Source organism: Dendrobium catenatum, unplaced genomic scaffold, assembly GCF_001605985.2.
Source record: "Dendrobium catenatum unplaced genomic scaffold, ASM160598v2 fragScaff_scaffold_71, whole genome shotgun sequence".
Taxonomy (NCBI): Eukaryota; Viridiplantae; Streptophyta; class Magnoliopsida; order Asparagales; family Orchidaceae; genus Dendrobium; species Dendrobium catenatum.
The window spans coordinates 2197461-2219577 of record NW_021318533.1 but is presented as its reverse complement, the minus strand read 5'-3'; the positions used below and the strand labels follow the sequence as shown (position 1 = coordinate 2219577).

At 35.5% G+C, this 22117-nt stretch overlaps 2 protein-coding genes across 8 annotated transcripts in view; both read right to left on the bottom strand.

The window, feature by feature from the left end:
- The window catches only part of LOC110094157 (peroxisomal nicotinamide adenine dinucleotide carrier), a 23249-nt gene extending 11868 nt beyond the window's left edge, over positions 1-11381 (bottom strand). The window contains exons 1-7 of one of the 2 annotated variants that reach the window (XM_020819322.2): positions 11173-11381; positions 11027-11104; positions 10860-10934; positions 4268-4398; positions 4071-4125; positions 3835-3942; positions 3405-3473 (exon numbers count right to left, since the gene is read on the bottom strand). In XM_020819322.2, coding sequence (XP_020674981.1) covers positions 3405-3473; positions 3835-3942; positions 4071-4125; positions 4268-4398; positions 10860-10934; positions 11027-11104; positions 11173-11253 — 597 coding nt within the window. In that variant the 5' untranslated portion in view covers positions 11254-11381. The remainder of the gene's footprint in view (positions 1-3404; positions 3474-3834; positions 3943-4070; positions 4126-4267; positions 4399-10859; positions 10935-11026; positions 11105-11172) is intronic. The other variant, XM_028695578.1, reaches the window with a different exon arrangement.
- A 2012-nt stretch (positions 11382-13393) lies between these two features.
- Positions 13394-20816, bottom strand: LOC110094141 (josephin-like protein). 6 transcript variants are annotated; one of them, XM_020819297.2, is made up of 3 exons: positions 20430-20816; positions 20195-20342; positions 13394-14046 (listed from the first exon to the last, which is right to left on the bottom strand). In XM_020819297.2, the coding sequence occupies exons 2-3, from the start codon at positions 20270-20272 to the stop codon at positions 13588-13590; spliced, it is 537 nt and encodes a 178-aa protein (XP_020674956.1). In that variant the 5' UTR covers positions 20273-20342; positions 20430-20816; the 3' UTR covers positions 13394-13587. The 6 variants fall into 6 exon arrangements, with proteins under 6 accessions (XP_020674956.1, XP_020674957.1, XP_028551399.1 ...); XM_020819298.2 differs by having other exon boundaries at positions 20433-20816; XM_028695566.1 differs by having other exon boundaries at positions 20519-20816.
- Between the last annotated feature and the right edge of the window lie 1301 nt (positions 20817-22117).

The window sequence follows — 22117 nt, the reverse complement described above, 5'->3', positions numbered from 1 at the left end:
TAGGCTCTCTCTTCAAGCTTTCTTTAGAAGAAAATAATTCAATGAATGCCAAAAAGACTTTTACAAAATCTTATGAGAAAGCTTAAATAGAGGGCTTAAAAAAATCCTTAAAATTGAATTCTATCGTCATTGATCGTACTGTACGATCAAATATCCTCCAGTACGCTCACAGATCATCTACTACGATTAGTTCAAATATCTCTGTTAGTACTATACGAAGAGCGAGGCGCTGTACAATCAGTTCAAGTGTTTGTTCTGATCGTCCGATACGATATAATGCATCATCCAATGCGATTAGTTCAATCGAATTAGACTATCGTCCCTTACAATTGGTGACGAATAAATATCATCACATGCAAAGATCGAGTCGTATAGTATGATTGGTTCAATCGTACAATACGATCTGACTGAATGAATTAATCCAAATTTGATTCCTAATTACATGATTAATTTAGGCAATATTTGATTATATTGTACAGTACGATACCTACTGTACGGTATGATTAGTAAATATTTTGAATTTTAAAATATTGCCTAAATTATGATTGGCGGCTGAGATCTTAATTTCAACTGATCATCCTGTACGAGCTTGATCATACAATATGATGAGTTCAAATAGTTTTAATTATGCTAATTAGTTGTTTCAATGACTTTTCCGAATAGCTAATCGTACAGTACGCTTAGTTTAGAAAAATTTTGAAATTCTAATTTTCTCACTATCGCACTTCTTTCAATATGTGTGTCAGGCTAGCATACAACTTTACAGGCTAGCACACAACGAAGTTTAATTAAGCTCAATCAACCACGTTAGCCCCGTCGAATGCAATTCAATGCACTTTGGAGTTGAATTGAACGTAATTTTAACAAAACGATGCGATTGATGCAAAATAATCGAATCGACTTGAATCGGGTCTGATTCGGGATCAATTTAGCTCAAGTAGTTCAAATTAACCACAATTAAAATTTAATGACTTTCTAATCAACTTGAATACGCTTCCAAATCAAGTAATTGCATTTTACGGTTCTGATTGCCTTGAGATTCAAAAACCTGTCGTTGGCCAGGGGGTTCATCCGTGTGAATCCCCGATTATGCAATGAAGGCAGGTTGTTTTTAGCGGAATCAAGTAGCAGCACGAGCGGAAGGGCCCCGTTTCAAGTATAAGGAAAATTGAAAAAGCAGAAGCGAGTGGGGATTTCGATTTTTGGGCATCTAGAACTGACAGAAGAAGCTCCCGATCTCCTATCCCCTTGGGCGGGCAGATCGTAAAAGGGGGGAGGGGGTGAGGGGATTTTTTTTATTGGCCTCTCTCTAGTTCGCATACCCAGGCGAAATTCCTCTCCTCCTCTTCTCTGGTTCGATTACTCTCCCTCAAGCAAAGGAGACCAAAGCTCATCCTTCCCTTCGACTCCAACTCACGCAGGAAGCCCAGACGGACAGCCTCCCTCTTCTGCTCCTCTTGTTTGTACGCCCCAAGTCCAAAACCCCTTCACCTCTTCCTCTCTCGTACAGCCCGGACTTGCCTTAGCCGAGCTTGACGTCAGCCGCTAAAGCATTTCTCGTCGGCCTCTCTTCGCTTGCAAGATAATCTCCTCCTTCCCCTTTCTCCCCTCATCTTCTTCTTCTTCTTCTTCTCCCCTACTTCTTCTTCTATCTTCTTCTTCTTCTTCCATTTCTCCTTCTCTTCCACCATTCTATTTCCGCTTCCATCTTTTTTCTCACGCATGCTTGGTATGAGATGACTCCTCCCTAGATTTCTCCTCTTTGGTCCGGCCGAGTACATATGTGATCCTCGAATGTTGAATAGCCTAATTGAGTCTATCTTCCTTTAGATTAGGAGAAACTAGATACCCCACTATGCGCCAAACAACGAAGAGAATAGTATAGCGTCCCTAATCGAGAGTATTCTTAGCTCGAGGCCTAAGATGTAATTAACCACGGGGGCTTGTGCCCGTGGGAAACCGACATCCACATCAAATAAATCTCATTCGAGTTGATGCATCGAATGGGGAAAATCTCGTAATTATTGATTCATATATATTATTATCCATCGAGGTGTGTAGGTAAAAGTCATTATCCTCCATGATTAATCGTATGTATGATCTCATCTGCTTTCTCATTGGTCTGCTTGCATAGAGTGTAAAGGCTTATGCTTACTTTGCTCTACAAGATAGTGCAACCGTACCCTTTATATCCTGAACCTCCGCTAGCAGCAATCTTTTGAAGACCCACAGGGGCAGATGGGAAAAGACTTGGAGCATGGAATCTTGTATTTAGAAAAACCAAATTTGATACACATACCCTATACAAAACCTTTGTTGTTTTAATATACTACCATTCCACTACACCTACAGCAAAACAACCATAACAACTCTATTGTATATCTTTTAGTCGCTTGCTTTCTTCCACACCCACTTGGACACCACTTTTCATTTAGCCATTTAGTAGTCCTTCAACCATGTGGGTGGGTGCCTTCCCTGCCAATGGCGTTATGGCACACCACTTGCCATGTCCACCATCTGCAAAAACTGTGAAAGCATATCATAGACCCACAAGAATGAGAAATTATTTTGTGTAAAAATCGGACGGTTTAAAGTCCAACTAGAATGCGCCATGTCACCCGGTAATGTACCGGTACACAGCAAAAAAGTGACGTGGCGCATTCTGGTTGGCTTCTTGACAGCATTAGTTTTATTAAGAAAAACATTCTATCTTTTATCAAAATTATAGATTTTGACATTCGCAACAGTTTTATTAACTTCTAACATAATCGTGTTCCATCAATAAGACAAAACGCAAGACCAAACTGAAAAATTGAAAGATCATGCCTTTTACTGCCTATTTACTCCTTTCAATTCACTGTACAAAAATTTCTAGTGACAAACCATAAATTTCAAACCCTCGATTACTCCGTTCCTACACCCAGGCCAACCCCAATTTCTATTCTCCAGCCTAGAAACAAAATGTAGCTTAAATCCCCTCTTGTCTGAACTTCTATCATCAGAAAATAAAGATGCATGGCCACAGCTCCTTCCCCAACAATCATTTCTTAGATTCACATATGCTGGAAGCCCAAAATCTCTCATACAATAACATCTCAAAATAAATCGAAGGAAGAAAGCATGGCTCAACTTGAAATGTTAGGTTCCAAGCTCAAATATTTTGTATGCAGGGGACATTATTTCTGTCCCAAAACTACTCGGTGGTTTCAATCATTTCTGCAAACGAGGCTTAATTTCAAGCAAAAAAAACCAAAAAGTAGGAATAAAAATAATGCAATTATGTATAACTTATTTCTTAGTTCTTTATAAAATAAGAAGCCTTTAGTAATAAAGTCATTCAAGCCATATCACAGGTATATAAATGTCATTTAGCATAAACTTTATAAGGCTTAACATTTACCAACCATTATGAGTGTTGGAAATACTCCTTTCCAGAAGCCTAGTAAGCCTGCTTCATCATATAGTTCTTTGATCTGTCCAAGTTAAGGAATACAAATAATTAATTTTGAACAAGAAACAAAGAAAACTATTTAGAAAAATGCTAATCTGCTGATACATTAAAAAACAAACTGAAGGATACCAGGGGCAAGAATGAAAATACAGAATGACAAAAAAGTTCAATTGGTATTTTTATATAAAAAACAATTTCTTGGTTTAAACAACAAGACCTTGCATGATTTTATTTGAAGAAAACAACATATGCGACATGAAGATTAAGGTTTTCGTGGCAGGTAAACCATAGAAAGGCGGTCTGGTGTGAAGTTTGGAACTTATGCTTATGAGAATAAACCAACTGTTGAGTAGCTGGTGAAGTAAAAGAACAAAAATACATACTACATCAAGAATTCCATAGCGGAGAGGCTCAGCAGCAACATTTTGAACTTCAGTAGTAACTGTTCGCAGATCATGTTTTTGTAGTGCTTTCTTGTTTTTCTTAAAAGTCTATTAAGAAATAGATGCATAAAGCACAAAGAACCCATCAGCTGCAACTGTACTTTAAGCTTCTAAAGTATATAAATAACTTCAGAAAGGGAAGCTTAGCATGATTTTAAATTGGATGGGTATGCTACCTGCATGCGAGTAACTATTACCCATATTGGATTTGTCAATAATACATTCACTGATCTGCATCACAGAAGCAGCAAAGTATTATTCATGACAATAAACTAGACAGATGCACATGCTGGAGAAATTAGTAGCAGGATGAACTTTTAAGCTAATGATAACTTTAATTAGACGAAATAAGTTTTATGTTAGAGTTAATCACCCAGCTAGAGAAGCAACAACAAGTGATTGGAGCATTCCAAGAGATCCATCTCCTATACCTTTCCTTTGGCGAGCAAGAGAGACTAGTTCTGCTCTGTCTCTAAATATTTGATAGAAATAGTAATACACACCCTGTCAAAAGAGCAAAGTACTCTGTAAGGAGGATCAATCAAAAGACAGCATTTGAAAATTCCATACATTCTTTACCAACACCAAGCAAATGACTTTACACACCCTAAGTTAAAAAGGAATTTATAGCATCATATAAAAAAAATGAAAATTATAAAAGGTACTTAGCGTAGCATTCAAACCTGTGTTTAAATAGTGGAAAACACATTCAAAATGATGCTAAAAAATACACATAAAATCAAAGGGGCATACAGAGAGAATGTTGAACTTAAAAAATAAAATAAAAAAACATAGTTTGAAGCTACTTTTGCGTGCTTTGAGGCACATGTTTGGAGAATGCTTTGAGGTAATTGATCTCATGATTTTTTTTTGTTATTTGAATTGATGGCACACTTGAGGAGTTGATCTAAATCATATCCAATAGTTTGTTTGATTCATTTCTCATACAGTCATCATTTTAACTTGAAAGAAGTAAAATTCTATTTTGCCAAAGAGGCTTTGGCCAATGCCCTATGTAGAAATAATAAAATCTCATGTGGATATCAAATGCTTCTTTACAGTTCTGTAATTAAAATTTAGAGTACTGTTGACCATTCAATTTTAAGGTATATTTTCTTAACATTTAAAGTTATTTACATCTTTTAAAGGTTAAGTAGTGAATATATTAAAACTTGGGAGAATAATGAAAAAAGTTTAAAGTTTGCATTTTACTTTATCCAAGAGAAAATGCACTTTGCTTAGTGCTCTTTTCTTCTAATGCCACTGCTAAATGCAGAAAATGAGTTATGATTCAAGGCACTAATTCATTGGTAGTTTATATTATTTACATTTTTTTAATTATACTGATTCACACTTACCAATTAACAATTAACGAATAGAACATTTGCTTTGACGGACTAATCATGATTGGAGGATCATAACTAACCCTTTTCGGGTTGACCCGGCAACCCGCCGGGTCAACCCGGACCCGACCCGTTTTTTAAACGGGTCAATTTCTGGAACCCGAACCCGACCCGTTTTGAAATCGGGTCGGGTTCAACCCGAATTTTCCGGGTTGGGTCCGGGTCGGGTTTTCGTGTCGTGTCAAATATTGACACCCCTACTCAATCCTAGGACTATCAGTTGGGGTAGTCCAATCCAGTTCAAGAACTGGTCTTCAAAAACCTGAATAAATACAACAAAAATTGGCGTAGTCCATTTAATAAAAGGACACTGAAAGAATAAAAGGAATTTGGTTATTCTTTTATGGGCTATTCAGATAAACCAATTCGAGCTCCTTTAGAGAACCAAAAACAGTGCATGCCAACAGAATATGGTTGATGCACAAATTGTCTTAACCCATAGGGCCCATGCTATCATGACGTAAAAGCACCCTTCTTACACCCTTCAAAAATGTTGTAAACTACCATGAATTGTGTGCATGCAACGGCTCGAGACAAACATAAACCTTCATCATCACCACCTCGTCTCTTGCCCTCTACCTTAGCTTCCATAGAAGGTCATGTCCTCCTTTGACTAGCTATAGGTTCTATTTTCTATGAAATCCTTTACCCAATACCTCACATGTAAACCTATTTCTTACCAACAAGGTCTTCAGCAAAAGCAAAAAGGCAATCACCTGTGTTTGATCTTATCTAAAACACTAGTGGTGGCTTTAGAAGAGAGGGAGAAAAGTAAAAAGTTAGTTCCTTACGAGGAAAAATTGTCTCAATCACCCAATGACATGCCATTAGATTGTAGAGTTGCCATAGAGAGGGAATTATAATGAGTTATATAGGTAAACCGTAAACCTAAGGATGGTGGTAGCAATTTAAGATTCTTCGGTGAGTTATGCAAGCATAACAAATGGTGTTACTATAATAACCCAAAATACCATAAATATAATTTAATTTAAAATCTGAAATTCTAAATTGGAGCATTGCGGCAGTATGCACTCAAACGCAACGGAACTGGGAAGCACCACCGTGATGCTGAGCTCTCTGAAATTTTGAAAATAAATTAGGAGCAGTGGCACTAAGGTGACGATGCGGGGTAGAGCTCTTTTACATGCAACGCTACGACACTGTGCTAGATGGGAGTAGTTGTGCCAGACACAAATTATTTTTAATATATTTTAATATAAATATCCATGCCACCATTTCCTCCCCTCCCTCATTTTTGGCCAAGAAGGAAAGAAAGGAAGGAAGAGGGGAAGGAAGAGAGAGGGAGATCTTTGGGGCTTTTTCGTCTGTTGTTCCTATTACAAAAGTTGTTGTTCTACTCATTATAAGCAACTATATTCTTACTCTTGTTTTCGATTATTTTGATTTCTAAGGATTTTATCTCTCCCGACTCCATCAAAAATGCATTTTCTCCTGATTTATAGAGATTTTTACCGTGTAACTTTTTGTATATGATAAATATGATTTTCACAAGCATTTTAACTGTAACATTATACAATTTACCGGAACGATAGATAGTTGTGATTTTCTAAAATTAATTAATTGTGTACATATTTCCTTGCATTTCATCCATGATTTTGACTTGCATATGGAAAATGATATGACTGAAGCAAGATAAACATGGCATTTGCATGTAAGCAAGAAATGCTAATTGTTAACACTAATTAATAGGGTTGACTCTTAAAACATAATACATAGCATAGGAGAGTGGACCGACAAGCTTTCCTTAAAATAAAATATTTGTGGTATTAACATGGACGTTAGTCTGTAACCGATTGACTGAATTATACGGACAGGTAGATAGTGACAATTCTTCATTGATTACTGAAAGCCACATGTGAATTTATTTTAGATAATGAATAATGATGGCATGATAAAGACTGATGACCAATTGATCGACAGCTGGGATTAAATTAAAGATTGATAACCAATTAATTGACAGTTGGGGTGGAATGATGAAAATATCACATTAAAAATGAATTTCCTCTCTTATTATTCATAATCGCATTCATGATTATATTTATATGGTAGCACATAAATTGATTGATAAATAAAATTGAGGTATAACTAATATAATCTGTATTTATATTGATACAACATGATATAACATATGACAGGGATATTGATAGACATTGATAGGCATATTAATCTAACATACTAACATGCCACATTGATTAATAGTCATTTTAACATATTTTTCATAAATTTGATAGATCTCATTTTGCTTTACTAATCATATTGGTTTTACTGATGATTAATACTAATTTTATAGAATGTTTATTGCAAATACTAACTAACTATTGATTGTTAATTGATGTTGATTGAAACTATAGCAGATATATGATTCTTTGTTCTATGTAGTGGTAAATTTTGATTACTTGTTAGGCTATGTGCTCATTACGTGATTTTTATATGATTTCAGGTAAATATAAAGAACCTACAGAGTGAGCCTAAGCAGTGATAATAGTTTAGTTTTATTTTCAGCTATTTGGTTTTTTTTTTTGGTAGCATATTGTGACTATTGTATATATTATTTTGAACTTTAGATTTTAAATCAAGATGTAAATATTAACCGTAATAATGTAATTATGTCTTCCGCTATTTGTATTTATTTCTTCTGAATACAATTAGTCATCTCTAGCTGTTAATTAATTGAGAAAGGTTATAAAAAGAAAAGCAATAAAACTCTTCCATTTTAAATTCTGGGACATTACAATTACAGTGATTAGAGAAGTTTGTGTTGTGACAGCAATCCAGACAACACTCATTTAGTAAGTTATGCAAGCATATCAAATATTGTTACAATGCTCAGGGAAGCTTATGAGCTCTAAGGCTATGAGCAAGATTACAAAATTTCATAACGTAAATCCCCTTTTGTATGCCCTACAATAAATATGAGGTTAAATGGCTTTAATGGGAGATCCTTCATAAGACAAATTAAATGGCCTTTCCCAACAACTCATGAATAACTTTAAACTTATTTAAAAAAATTATTTATATCATATGATGAATTGTTATTTAGATCATATGATGGATTGACCAGCTAGGCTAATGGGCAACCTAACCCAAGTTACACCCCTACCCACTCCCGTTAAGATGGTAAGTAGTGAAATTAGTTTGAAATCCATAATAAAAAATAGTGGTTAAGATGATGAGATGCATAATCTCATTAGCATCGGTCTTCTAAAAATTACTTTACATAATCCTCTTAGCTTATTACATTTAAGAGATAAAGTTAGGCATACAATAATCAATTTTTTAGATATCACCATAAACATATTAATTTATTTTTATACTACCTTAATCTATGATATCATCAGTTCGACACCCTAATCTATTTACTCTTACAAGGAGAAAATCTTGGTTAGTTGGTGTTAAAGGAGTACTCAAGTAAACATTTTCAAGATTAAACTTTCTACAACCCTCTTCATTGTTTCATGGCATTCAAAATTTCTTTTTTAAACAAGAGCAACATCAACATTTGAGATTGCCTAGCAACATGTGCGGTCCATAAGCATTACATCGCAAAAGATTGTTTAGCAGTAACAGTTCCTCCAAACACTCCTCAAGCATAGCATTTTTTCTTAGGTAACTCATTTATATTCAATGTCTAATAATGTCAGTTCATGGAATAATATAATAGTAAGATATATAAATTATAATGATATGCTGATGTTTTTGGCGATATGCAAAAAAAATTTGTATGTTCAAATTCTACAACACTAACATCCCTAAATCAATTTGCCATAGTTCATCTAAATTGCTTCAAGAAATATTCACTTAGCACAATCCCTGTTTTCAACAAAGTCATTTTATAGTGCTTCATCATTTTCCACACAATATAATGATTGGCTCTACCATGTGCACACCTGGATCATCTCAACCTAATCACAATTTCAATATTCCAAACAAGAAGAATTACTTTAGTAACTTGAATATAATATTTATGTAGTTCAACATCATTTGGTACTGATCATTGTGTTGCAATGCATTGTACCAAATAAAATCAGTCATGTATTATATTGACTTTCTTGAAAAGAATAGTTTATCCAGCTATTGAAGTTTTTATGATAAGAAAATTGATTTAGCTTCCAAAAAATGATAAAAAAGGATTACCACCATAGTATAAATGTGTTCTCGAGATGTAGAAGATAAGGTGTTTAGCAAAATAGCAAGCGCCTAAGAATAAAAAGGCATCTTCTGTATTTTCAAACAGATAAAATAACAATTTTCTTTGTTATCACTTATTTATATTTCCTCCGCTGGCAAGAATTGCTAAATAGCACAATAAACCATTTCAATAGCAGAACACTAAAACAACACAATCTAAAAATATCAATCATCATCCCTACTAAATATCCAAATTCTGATCTATTAGTCTTTTTTTTTTTACCTATCAGTGAATTTCTTTTGCAGATGTGCCCCAACAAACCATAAATTGTAAAAAGTTGCAAACTTCTTTAATTAAGGAAGCATTGTATTATAAGAAAACTTTACTACTAGCACTCCCATGTAGGCAAGTTCAAAGAATGACCAATCTCTCTGCCAATATTCAATAACACAAGTTAACCTCACTTACAGGCATAGAATATCCTTGCATTTAACCACAGCAGCAAGTGCATGTGTTAGTCGAGCAGAGTCATCACAGCAAATTCAACACACCCCCTCCCCCCCAAAGGAGTGAATGGTAGTACACTGTATAAATAGCTGCCATAGCTCCCAAAAGAATTTAGCAACCCTTACATGAAGCAAAATAATTTAGCTGTGTTTACTGCTTGTATGATAGAGGGGAAGTGAGAAACCGTTTACATTGTAACTTTACAAGCCATTCAATTTTCCCCCATCAGCTAACAAGGTCTTTTTACTTGCACTAATATTAATACACAGCCCTTTTGTTAGGATATTGCCTCAACAATTTTCCCAAGATAAGCAAAAACCTGAATCAGCTAAGGAGTTTCTACCTCTTCTGTTTCCGCCTCTCCACATCAAATCACCCCGCTTCCAAACTAAAAGCCAAATATGAGCCTTCTAGTCCTCAGGCCGCACGGTAAGTTGAAAAAATGTGCTAAATAAAAATGGTGGCCGTCGGATCACCGTGGTGACATTTTATTGGAGTCCGGACATAGAGCTACGCCCGGAGTCCACACCAAATAATTTGCCCTATCATAGTGAGAGAGCAAACGTGTGATTATGGCTAGCATGCAAGAGCTCTATTGAGGTGGTCGGCTAGAGCACGAGAATGGAAAGCAAGTGAAGGGACTATATGGGCACAGTGAGCAAGCATGAGGAGCTAGCAGGCGAAGCGAGCTAAGCTAATGTTCTTTGATATAAAGTTAGAGGACAGTAGGACACATTTTTGTGTTTTATTGTCCAAATATTGGTGCTTATGTATGGGCATCTAGTAAGAGTGAAGATAATAATAAACAGAATTTCGATCTCATAACTAGCAGAACACTGCACGACAGGAGATTCCACGGAGAAATTGCTAACAAAAAAAACCTAGCTTGGCCAGCGCATCCTCACCTGAGATGCTGCAGTGCCTACTAGTGACGGCGTCAGCCCTCCGTAGAGCCGCCCCCATCCCTCCTGCTTCACCACCTATAGTGATTACATCGCCAACCAATAAAAATCGTTACAAGTCACAATCAAATCATTACCAAAAAAAAAAAAAACCATTTCGACATAGAGACCTGGAACATCTGCTTAAGAGTTCCATCTCTGTTTATGGACTTGGACAGATCGCGCTCCGTTTGCTGACGAGTATTGACCTAAGAGCACAAAGAGGTGTCTTAAGAGGCAGAGAGATCGAGAGTTTTCGGGTTTAGAAAGACGTTACAGTTTGCAACGGGTAGGTGATGAGCTGAGCGATGATCCCGCCGCCAGCCCCGGAGACGCCGTTGATGAGAGCGTCCGACATCGAAGTCGACGCCGACGACGGCGCGGAGAGCTCGGAAAGCGGCGGAAACCGAATAGGTAGAAATTCCTTGCTCCGTATGAACTATGAAGGAATTGGACTCCCGGACTCAGTAGTAAGTGGCGGATGACCGCGCCATTTTAATTTATCGAGGTTGGAGAAAGCGATGACATGGTCGCAGCAAAAAACGTGAATTTTTTATGGTAATTTTTTCATTTTTTGAACTAACTATTATTTAAGTAAACAATAATAATCTATATTAATATTGAAGCTAACAGTAACTATTAAGAACTGACTTGGCTTCTCTATTGAATAGCAGCGGGTAGAAATATGTTCACTATTTATTTGTTAGAGAAATATATTGTTGCCATCAAATTTGGTGATATTCCTATACCGTTCACATAAAGTTTTTATGTTTGATATCAAAAATATTATGTATTTCTCCTTTGTCTTCTTTTTTTAATTCATGTGAGATTGCTAAAGTCAGAGGCTATCTTTTAATAAATCAAATAATATCATATCAACACCTTTTTGAGATTGCTCACTATGATGTTTGCAAAACTTCCCCACTTATTTCTACTTGCGGCTATCATTTTTTTTAATATTGTTGGTTAATAATTTCTCTCGTTATGCCTAGGTATATCCTATGAAATGCAAGTCTGAGATCACCAAAATTTGCTTCATTCAAATATCTTGTTGAAAATATATTACAATCTTCTATTTACATTTTGTGAATGGTGGTAAAAGCGAATATACCAATAACACTCTTCAAATTTTTCTTTTTACAAATGGTATAACTTACAAATATTCTTTTCCTCATACCCGATAGAAAAATGGCATTGCTAAATGAAAACACAGACATTTGCTCGATATAAGAATATTACTAGCTGAAGTACATTTACTAGCTCATCTTCGGGTTGGTAGCCTACTCACAACAATTTACCTAATCAACTTATTTAACACAACTTTGATAAATTCCCCAATATCAGCTCCTTTATAGTGCTACTTGAATTGAACACACCTTTGTAATGTTGCCATTGGATTTGACCCTATGCTTCCCACAAAGTTACCCCTATCAACCCCTTGCTTTGTTCTTGGGTACACCTTTTCTCAGAAAGAATATAAATGCTACAATCCTTTAACTTGGTGCATTATTATTTCATGCATTGGTTGGTTGTAAGTAAATATTTAAATTGGACTAAAATGCGGATGGTTCTATTTTCATACACAAAGCTAGATTGGTAGCTCAATGATGCAAGTAAGTATGAATTTGATTATCATGAAACCTTTAGCCTTGTAAAACTCCCCATTGTTCAATTGCTCCTTATTGTAGTATTGTATTTTACTTTCAAGTCTTACCATTGGCTGTGGCAAATGCCTTTCTTCATGGACAGCTCAATGAAGCAACTTTATGATTTAACTACAAAGTTTTCTAGATCCTCAGCACCCTGATCATGCATGTCTATGAAAGAAAGCTCTCTATGGACTTAAATGAGCTTCGCATCAATGATATGCAACTCTTTCTCACTATCTAAGACTAAAAGGTTTTCATGACAACACTGTTGATCCGTCCTTGATATTATACAATGATCATACTACTCAAGTCTATTAGCTCATCTATGTCGATGATATCTTTTGGAGACAACCTTCTACATAGCTTAATATCTAGTTCAATATGAGAAAATTGGACATGATACCAAGTTTTCTTGGCATTAACATGATTTCATCTATTATGAGTTATACACTCAATCAATGCAACAACATCCTCCACCCATTAAACAAATCTGTATTATGTATTCATAGAGAAGAAATTCATAATGAGAGCTCAACGATAGTAAGCTTCAATGGGATCAACAATGTATGAAGCAAATAGAGTTTGCAAATGGAGCTCGTTAGATAAGGCATCCCAAAACCGACAATGTGGCGCTCACTTGGAAAAGCATTCGGTATCGACTTATGAAGAGAGTTTTGAACAAAATCTTCACAAAACCAGTAAGTTTGAACCTTTGCTCAAACCCAATTCAAAGCATTTCCAACTAATTTCTTCTCTAATGACTTTCAATAAACAATCTAGAAATATAAGAGTGGGAGGATAACTTGGGCTTTGTTTTGGATACTTTCTTACTGTATTGTGATTACTATATTCACAAATGTCATATATTTTTTACTTAATACTCTCATCTTTTGATTGTTTGCCTTACACTTCTAACTCCTACGCAATTTTACCTTAGATGCCCTGACAGAATTTTTTTCCCTAAGAACAAAAACTTAAATAAACAGGGATCACAGGTTCAGATATGTACAGTTTCCAACATAAGCACAATTTGAAAAGCATTTTCAAAGTTTGTCATGAAAGATAACCAGAACTTCAGCCCCCTGACCTATTACATGATCCAAAAATCCCGTTAGCTCATTCAAATTTTGAAATGGCTTTGGCGAAGAAAGATCACTGTCCAAGTTATACCAGATTCCATCAATGCATCGTATCGAAACCCAGTGCCGACCTCGCCAAAGTCCGGCAAATCTCCTCACAGGAATGTTTAGCAGAACTCCAAGTAGTGTTTCTGAAGAAAGGTTGATTGAAGAAGCTCTATTGCGACGATCATGCCAAACTACTGTTTTCTTTCTAGCTTCGAGTGCTGAGATGAGAACATTTACGTCATAATTTCCTGTCAGTTTGTTATGGTGAGATTTGAAAACTACTGAAAGGGGAGTCCATCTTCCTTTCTCAGGATCTTCATGATCAAGTTTTTCAGCAATTGCATCTAATTCAGCTCGAGTGAAGCAGTCCTGTTCCTGTATCAGAAAAGAAAAAGAAATCCGTTAAAATATGATTCCTTCAAATGAAGCCTGTAACTACCAGCAAGAAGAAAAGAGGAAGGATATAAAGAACTATATCTAAAGGCTGTTACAATTAAAATAAATTGAATGAGGCAAAAGTGCCTCAGTAATTTATTCTATTTTTTTTTTTTTCGGGACCAAAGCTCCCAACCAACAGATCAAGATAAGCTACGCATTTATTATCATAATTGATATACAAATTTTGTGCTTGATAATGCCGGTAGATGAAGCAATATCCTTCAAAATATGGAGGCAAGGGAGTTATCGCAGGGGACAATGGAGTGCCTTTTACACCCCATTAATAGGGTGATTTCCCCATGAAATAACTTAAATTAAATTATATTATATAGTTAAATTAATAAATTTTAACGTAATATAAATAATTTTTATATCTACTTAAATACAAATGTTGCTGTTGTTGATCTACTTAAACACAGATATGAATAAAAAGATTTTCTATTTTAATGTCTTAGGAGTTACATCAATGAAATCCATTTCTCTCCTAACAGCCCAACTCATTCAAACAGTGCCATAACTTTCATTTAGCTCTAGCATTCCATACGCGTTGCCAAGATTCACTCGCTTCATCTACCTAACCAATTTGATAGCATTGCCACCCATCTTCCCAAAAGCCTAAATTTGGCTAGCTTGAACAGAACAGCTTTTTGCCTCATTTGGTACTTGTCTATCATTGCAGCTTTAGGCCAACCTATGCCACTCATCTTTGCTGCAAGTGGGCCTGTGACGCTCTATGTAACTCAATCATCAAAGAAGCATCCCGTCTCTGACCTTATTAGGGCTTAGTTTGGGACGGCTAAAATAGCTTTCTAGTACAAAAATTAAAATTTCAAAACTAGAAAGCTGCTTCAAGAAGCAGTAAGAAAATCGTCCCAAACAAAACCTAGATCTCTTTGCCACTGCTGTTAGTTGATTTCCAACTACCAAGGCTTGTTACATTGTTCAGAGATTTATGCCCAGCAGGTAGTTGCAATTTTCTTTCTGAACTTTATCTTGCACATGACACTTTGGGTCTTTGAAATCTAAGGAATCTCTGGATGTTAGTTTGTTTTTCATAATTAGATGTTTCATTGGTAGAATAGAAGGCAAAGGGGATTTTAGATGGTATATTAGTAAATATAGAAGTTTAGATGTTAAATATGTATTTTCAATAGTTTTAGGGGTTATGTATGTAAAAATCCCTATATTTTAATTCACCCCTATATAGTACGAACAGTAAGAACTTAAAAAGGAAGCAGCAGACTGTGCCACTAATGACTAGTAAGCATGATTTCATATGTTAATATACAAGTAAACTCGAGGAAAAACATTTCAGATGTAGAATTTGCACTCAAATATGTAGTGGAAAAATTAATAAATTAAAACATCATATAGCTAGCACTTGAAAAGGGATGAAATCTTGTCCTAAAGTCCCTAATGATGTTCAGGAAAAATGTAGTAAAACATTGAAAGATGCTGCAATGTAAATCTGCAGCGTAATTATGTGTTGAATGAGAATAAAGCAGTGCACATGAAGGTGCAAATACTAGCTTAGTTCCATAGTCTGGGCAATTTACTTCTGCCATTAAGAGAAAGAGGAACAATAAATAATTTTAGCAGTACAAAAGCAAGGAAATCTACCCTTAATTCCAAATGGACGAAAGAATAAATGAAATATGCATGCAAATAAATTAGTTTATTTTTCTACTCAACAAAACTCTATGAACCTGATTTTGTCTTCTATAATACAGGAGTCACAAACTTAGATTCTCGAGAATAAGATTGCAAACATAGTAGGATGTTAGAGGAGTATAAAAGGCTGGGAAACAATATGAAAGTTCTACAATGTTAGATAGTTGGAAAGATAGAAAAGGAAAACTCTGATTAAATTATTTGTTAATAACTTTAACAATTCAATATGTTGTTGTTAAGATCTGTGGATGCTTCTGAAGCTTAAAAAGCAGTGAGTTATTATCCATTGTTTGGATAAAGAGATTGATGTGTTGATTTGAAATTATTTCCAAATTGAAATAAGTTTTTATTTGGAAAGTTTTAATGGCTCACTATTGTAATTAATTAGGGAGCTGATTTTTCCCTAATTATGTTGATTTGATTGGGATTTGATTAGGGATTTGATCAGGAAGTTTTTCCTATTTTGTTTGATCTCAAATCTATTTAAAAGACCTATGGGCTACTGTGTGAGAGTGAGAATGAGAGAGAGAGCTATTTTAATCTCTATTTTTCTCCAAATTAGTGAAATCATCATCCCCTCCAGTAAACATAGGCATCTTCATCGAACAACGTAAATCGTTGTGTTTTGTGATTGTTTGTGCTTGATATTAGTTTGTTTTTTCGCTAATTGCACAAGTGTACCATAGCCATATTTCAACAGTATTTTCGGCAATGGTGTGAAGAACACGAAAGTTCTGTTCGTGTGTTTGTTCAAATAAAGAAGCGGAAAAAAATGTGCTGAGTTCGAGAGGATCTTCGCGAGGAGCTTGATCATGCAGAACGTGAAGGCAAGAGTGCTTGAGTCACGTATGCACAAAACGCCAAAGCGAATACCTGATCGGATTCTGGTGTCGCACGTAGAGTCGAAAGCAGGCTCATTCGTGAAAACGAGCACGAGCTGGAGACTTGTTCGATAGAACCGGCTAGATGGACATGTATAAGGAATGAGCAGTGCGCGTGGGTTAAACATACAGTTTCGAGCGAAGAAGGGGCCGCTGCGTGTGGGCCTAGTTCAGGACAAAGCACGGGCAGGGTAGCGTGCAGGCGCGTGAGGAAGCAAAGGCGAGAGCTTTTCTATAGGTGAAGGTGCGTACGTGCAGCATGCGGCTACAAGGCAGAGTGGAAAAACTCAGGTTTCCAAGGAAGGCTAATTGCACGGTGAGGTTCAAACGTAGATAGATTGTGCATGGATCGTGCATGAGGCTGATTCGATAAAAAAGTGTATCATGTGTGCCTAGAAGGGGACCAAAGACGGAAGAGAACTTTTCTTTTGGGTTCTCGTTCGTATATTCTCGAGACAAATTGAGTTGATTTTTTGCAACTGGACTTAATCTTTGTTCTGGATTGTTGTTGAGCTGGATTGGTGCAATTCTGGTATCATAAGGAGACTGCAAATCTGGTGAAGGCTATCCGGTGGAGCCATGGAAACATCCACCTAGATGATGGAGAAGACGTCGATCATCAAATAGTTACACATCCCGTCAAAATAAATGTGACGAAATTTGACGGTAAAGGGAACTTTCGCATGTGGCGATGTGAGGTGATGGATGTGTTGTGCTTTTTGAATCTGGAGGAGGTTTTTAAGGGCGATGAACGTCCTGAGGAAATTTCAGAGAGAGATTAGTTGAAGGTGAACAAGAGTGCTTGTGGAAATTGCTTGTCTCAAGAGATCAAGTACAGGGTGATGATGGAGACTTTTGTTGTGAAGCTTTGGAAGACCTTGGAGAACAACTACCTAACGAAGAGCGTGAAGAATCGACTTCATATGAAGCATCAGCTCTCTAGGTTTCAGATGAGGCATGGGATTACAATTGACGAGCATTTAAATGACTTCACAAAGCTGTTGGCATATCATCCTGGATGAAGATGTTGGGGATGAAGGCAAGGTGCTCCTTCTACTAAATTCACTCCTAGATGAGTACGAGAACTTCATGATGACACTCATTCAAGAGAAGGAGGTCATGAACTATGGTGAGGTGAATACTGTGTTGTTGAATCATGAGTTGTAGCATCGAGTCAAGGAATCAGTAAAGAAGGATTCGGCTAATACTCCATTGCCCTTGTCTTTCAGCTTCGGGCAATCCTTCTTCTAGTGACCAGTCTCCAAACAAAAAACACATTGATTCTCCTCAAGAATGCGCCCATGAAGGATTGCCATGGAAGAACATGAAAGAGACTATGATGTATCACTATCAGTAGTTCCTCAAAGCCTGTATACTGATATTTTATGCTGGATTCACATTTGTCCTGTCAGAGAGTGGTTTTGTACCTAGAAGAGGCTTCTCTTATAGATTTGAAGAAGGAAGGACTGATTAAAAGAGCAAGCACCTACAAGCTTGACTTTTGTGAATATTGTGTATTTAACAAGAAAACGTGGATATCCTTTGGTACTACCATGCACAATACAAAGGGTATCATGGAGTATGTTCACACAAACGTTTGGGCCCCAATGAAAACAGCATCATTCGGCGGGCAGACATATTTTGTCTCTTTTATTAATATTTTTCCAGATATGTTTGCGTGTCCATCATGAGGCGCAAAAATGAGGTACTGGATATCTTCAAAACTTGAAAGAAGTGGATTGAGAATCAAACTGGAAGAAGTGTTTGTTTCAAATATTTAAATAAGACTTGAGGGCTATTGTATTGGATGTAAGAGAGGAAGAGAGAAAACTTGAGAGCTATTGTAATTCTCTGTTGTTCTCCAATATAATGAAATCATCATCCTCTCCCCATGGACGTAAGCATCTTCGTCGAACCATATAAATCATCGTGTTATTTGTGTTGTTTGTTGTGTGATTTATTGATTCCACTGTGTTTGTTTGCACAACATCCTCCTCCAACAGTGTTAAGCCTATCATATGTAAATCAATTTAAACTTATATTTATGCAATCATAGATTCACTCATTTTCCTTCATAATCCAACTAACATTAAATTTATCAGCTTGTCTAATGAACACAAATTTTACCCATCATTACACATGTTTGAAGCAATTAAATTTATTTTCAGATATCTTATCTCAATAGATGTCACTTCACCATTTTCTTTGATATAATCATTTCTTAATTTGTCTTTTATAGTTTTTCCATGCGTCTATCTTAACCATGGCAAGGGGGGGCACATGCCCCCCTACAATTTTTTTTTGCTTAGGAGAGAGAAAAAAGTTGATAACTGTTGTCATCTTTCCTTTTATTTATTACAACTTTTTCCATTTTAAGTCTTCAATCCACTTTCTAATCAAATCATGCAATGCTTAAAGGTGTAGAGAGAGAAAGACTAATGGGGTAAAATATTGGAAGGGAGAGGGAGGAATGGCTTTCATTGTGAAAAGAATGATGAAAAGAGATTTTGATGTAGAGTTGTAGGATTATTTGATTAATTATTATTTAAAATATTTAACTATTTAAATATGATTTTATTAAAACTTTTGTTGCTAACTAATTATTTATTATCTAATATTAATTATTAAATATCAAATTATCACCAAATTATTTAATTATTTTTTCAATGCTAATAATCTAATTAATTACTATTAAGGATTTTGCTTTTCCTTGCTTTTTTGCGCAACGTAAATGCTACAGCCGCGCACTCATGACAGCGCACCCAACTAAATCAATATTATATATATTCAGCTCCTCTCTCCACTTCCATTCTAAAGCTAAAACTGAAAGCTAAAAGGGGATTGTTTTAGTGGCTTAAAATTGAAAGCCTATAGTCAAGGATAGCTCCACTGCTCTAATTTATGTAATTCTTCATTTTAAAGCAATTTATTAATCCAAGAAGCCACCAACATTTTTTTCTGGAAACATGAAAAGCATCAATGGTTCGTTTTTTCCTTTACTCCTCTCTCGCGACTCATGAGTCATGACCTCGAGAATGGCGTTTGTTAGGCCCCCCCTAAACAAAATTTCTGGCTCCGCCACTGATCATAACATTCATATTTCTATTACACTCAACATAGATATCAATGCTTTTTTTTTTACATTCTAATATTCATATCCATATAATATTGCTAGCCCAATTGTAATTTTATTAAATTTAGCTTCAAGTCTTCATGATATCTTCTAATTACATAAAACATCCAAAGCACTTCACCATTTTAACTATCCAGCCTTAAAAATTTTTAAGCAGAAGACAAAAAGCTCCATTTTGATTGCTCACTAACAGCTAGTAGAATGCAATTCAGGCAATAACATCATGTGTGGTGCTTTTTATGATATTTCAAAGAATTTTTTAATGCAGATTTCAAATTATAAAAACATGGGAAGTAAAATTTTCACTGGAACGACAACGTAAGTTGGAGCATATATATTGATCAGAAAAATTCATGCCTGAAAGTGGTTCATCCATGAATAATATCACATTAATAATTACCTGGAGAAGATTATTGAGCGCATGCAACAGGCAGAACTGCAATCTCTGTCTCTCATGGTAGACACTCTTATCCTCCATTAAGGAAAAGCCTACATTCAAAAAAATAATTGCTTGGTGCTACAAATCTCTCCCACAAAACCAAGCTACCCTGCAATGCAATCGTAGCAAAATGAACTGAAATATATATCAGAAGATATTGTAGGAGCTTCGTAGAAAAACAGCAAACCAACTTTACCACCTAGAATCCATTTTAATATAACACGGACTCTACTGAAATCACAGCAGGGTTTCACAAAACAAGAAGTCTTTGTCCACAAATAATACCCTTGGATTCAGGATTCAACACGAGTGAAGCGGAAGAATATCAGTTTTTGAATTCAAGGGATATGTAATCTAGGCGATAGGGTTCATTCCATGAAAGGTTAGGGCAGAAATTGGGGCTTAAAACAACAGGAAAAGATCACCTGACAAGCTCAACAGATCAAGGTGGAGATAAAAGCAAAGCTGAGCTCTCCTCAGGCAGATTAGGGGCTGTTGCTGGAACGACGAACTGAAACGTGGAAACGTGGAGACGGTAAGATCGGCAAAAGATAAGCGCGAAAATAGAATTCCAGCCTGGCAGTCGCACCAACAAGGGAAAAAAAATACTCTATCAGTATATATAATATAATAATATTTTTTTTGGGAAATTAATATAATAATATTTACTTTATCTATATTTTATGTGTAACAATTTATAAAATTTAATCATTAACATGTAAAGAAGTTACATTTCTCCACCAAAGTCTAATTGGTGAAGGTTTTTTTATTAATTTATGATAATAAATTAGTAAAAATATTTAAATAAAATTATCATTTGAATTGCATGGGATTACCTTTTCATAATTACTTGATAAAATGTATACACATTATATTAAGCCACAATAAAAGAAAAGAATCATGTTTTCAATAGTTCAAATTATATAAACGTTACTGTTATAAATAGTTAATTTTAAGTTGCACGTAAGTTTTTTTTTTTTTTTGATCGACATTAAAAAAAAAATCTATGATATGGACAATAACATTTAAAAAAAAATCTATTTTTTCTCATGAAAATAATACCATTTTTTTTACAAATAACCAAGCCTTCCCAAATAAACCCTTCAAACAAATAAGTCATCTTATGGTGACCATAAATGTAATATAGCACATAAAACTAAAATTTTATAATTTGATTTGGACAAAATAGATATTCACATAAGTTTTCTAAGTACTCGAAGCACTCGACCCACATTAATTTGTCTCACCAATGGTCCATGAATAGGAGAACTTATTTTGTGCGAACACCGGACCGTTCGGAGACGAATCAAAACGTGTCATGTCACCCAGAGTACAGCGATATCCAGCCGCGGTACACAACAAACAGGTAATGTGACGCGTTCTGATTCACCTCTGGACAGTATTCGTATCCGCACAGAATAATTTCACCATGAATGGACACCTAACAAGGGAAATATGGCAGCCAATACCTAGTGCCCGAGATCTAGAACATACCAGCACCCAACTAACAATATTGGTTGAACCGGCCAACACAAGGCAAACACAGTGCCCACAATGCTTATTTTCTAACAAAGGTTTGTTTGGGTCGGCTTTGTTACTACTTTTAAAAACATCTTTTTAGTATAAAAATTAAAAGTTATTTCAAGAAGCAATAAGAAAGCAATCCCAAAGGAAGCAAAAAACCTTTATCTTTGGATATGAAAAAATAACCATAAATGAAAATAACTTAATACAGCTAAACTTTCTTCTACCTTTTCACTCAATCAAACAGCAGCTCATGAAAACCACTTTCCCTGTGGCAATAAATAAGCCAACATAGAACAAAACTAGAGTTTGATAGTAAAATAAAGCATAACCATATCAACTTTCTATTCTTTTCATTCA

Excerpts from the sequence above, each read along its gene's own strand:
- LOC110094141 (XM_020819297.2), bottom strand. The coding sequence starts at position 20,272 with ATGGAGGATAAGAGTGTCTACCATGAGAGACAGAGATTGCAGTTCTGC. Across the intron at positions 14,047-20,194 it reads CGCTCAATAATCTTCTCCAG|GAACAGGACTGCTTCACTCG; the intron begins GTAATTATTAAT and ends TTTCTGATACAG.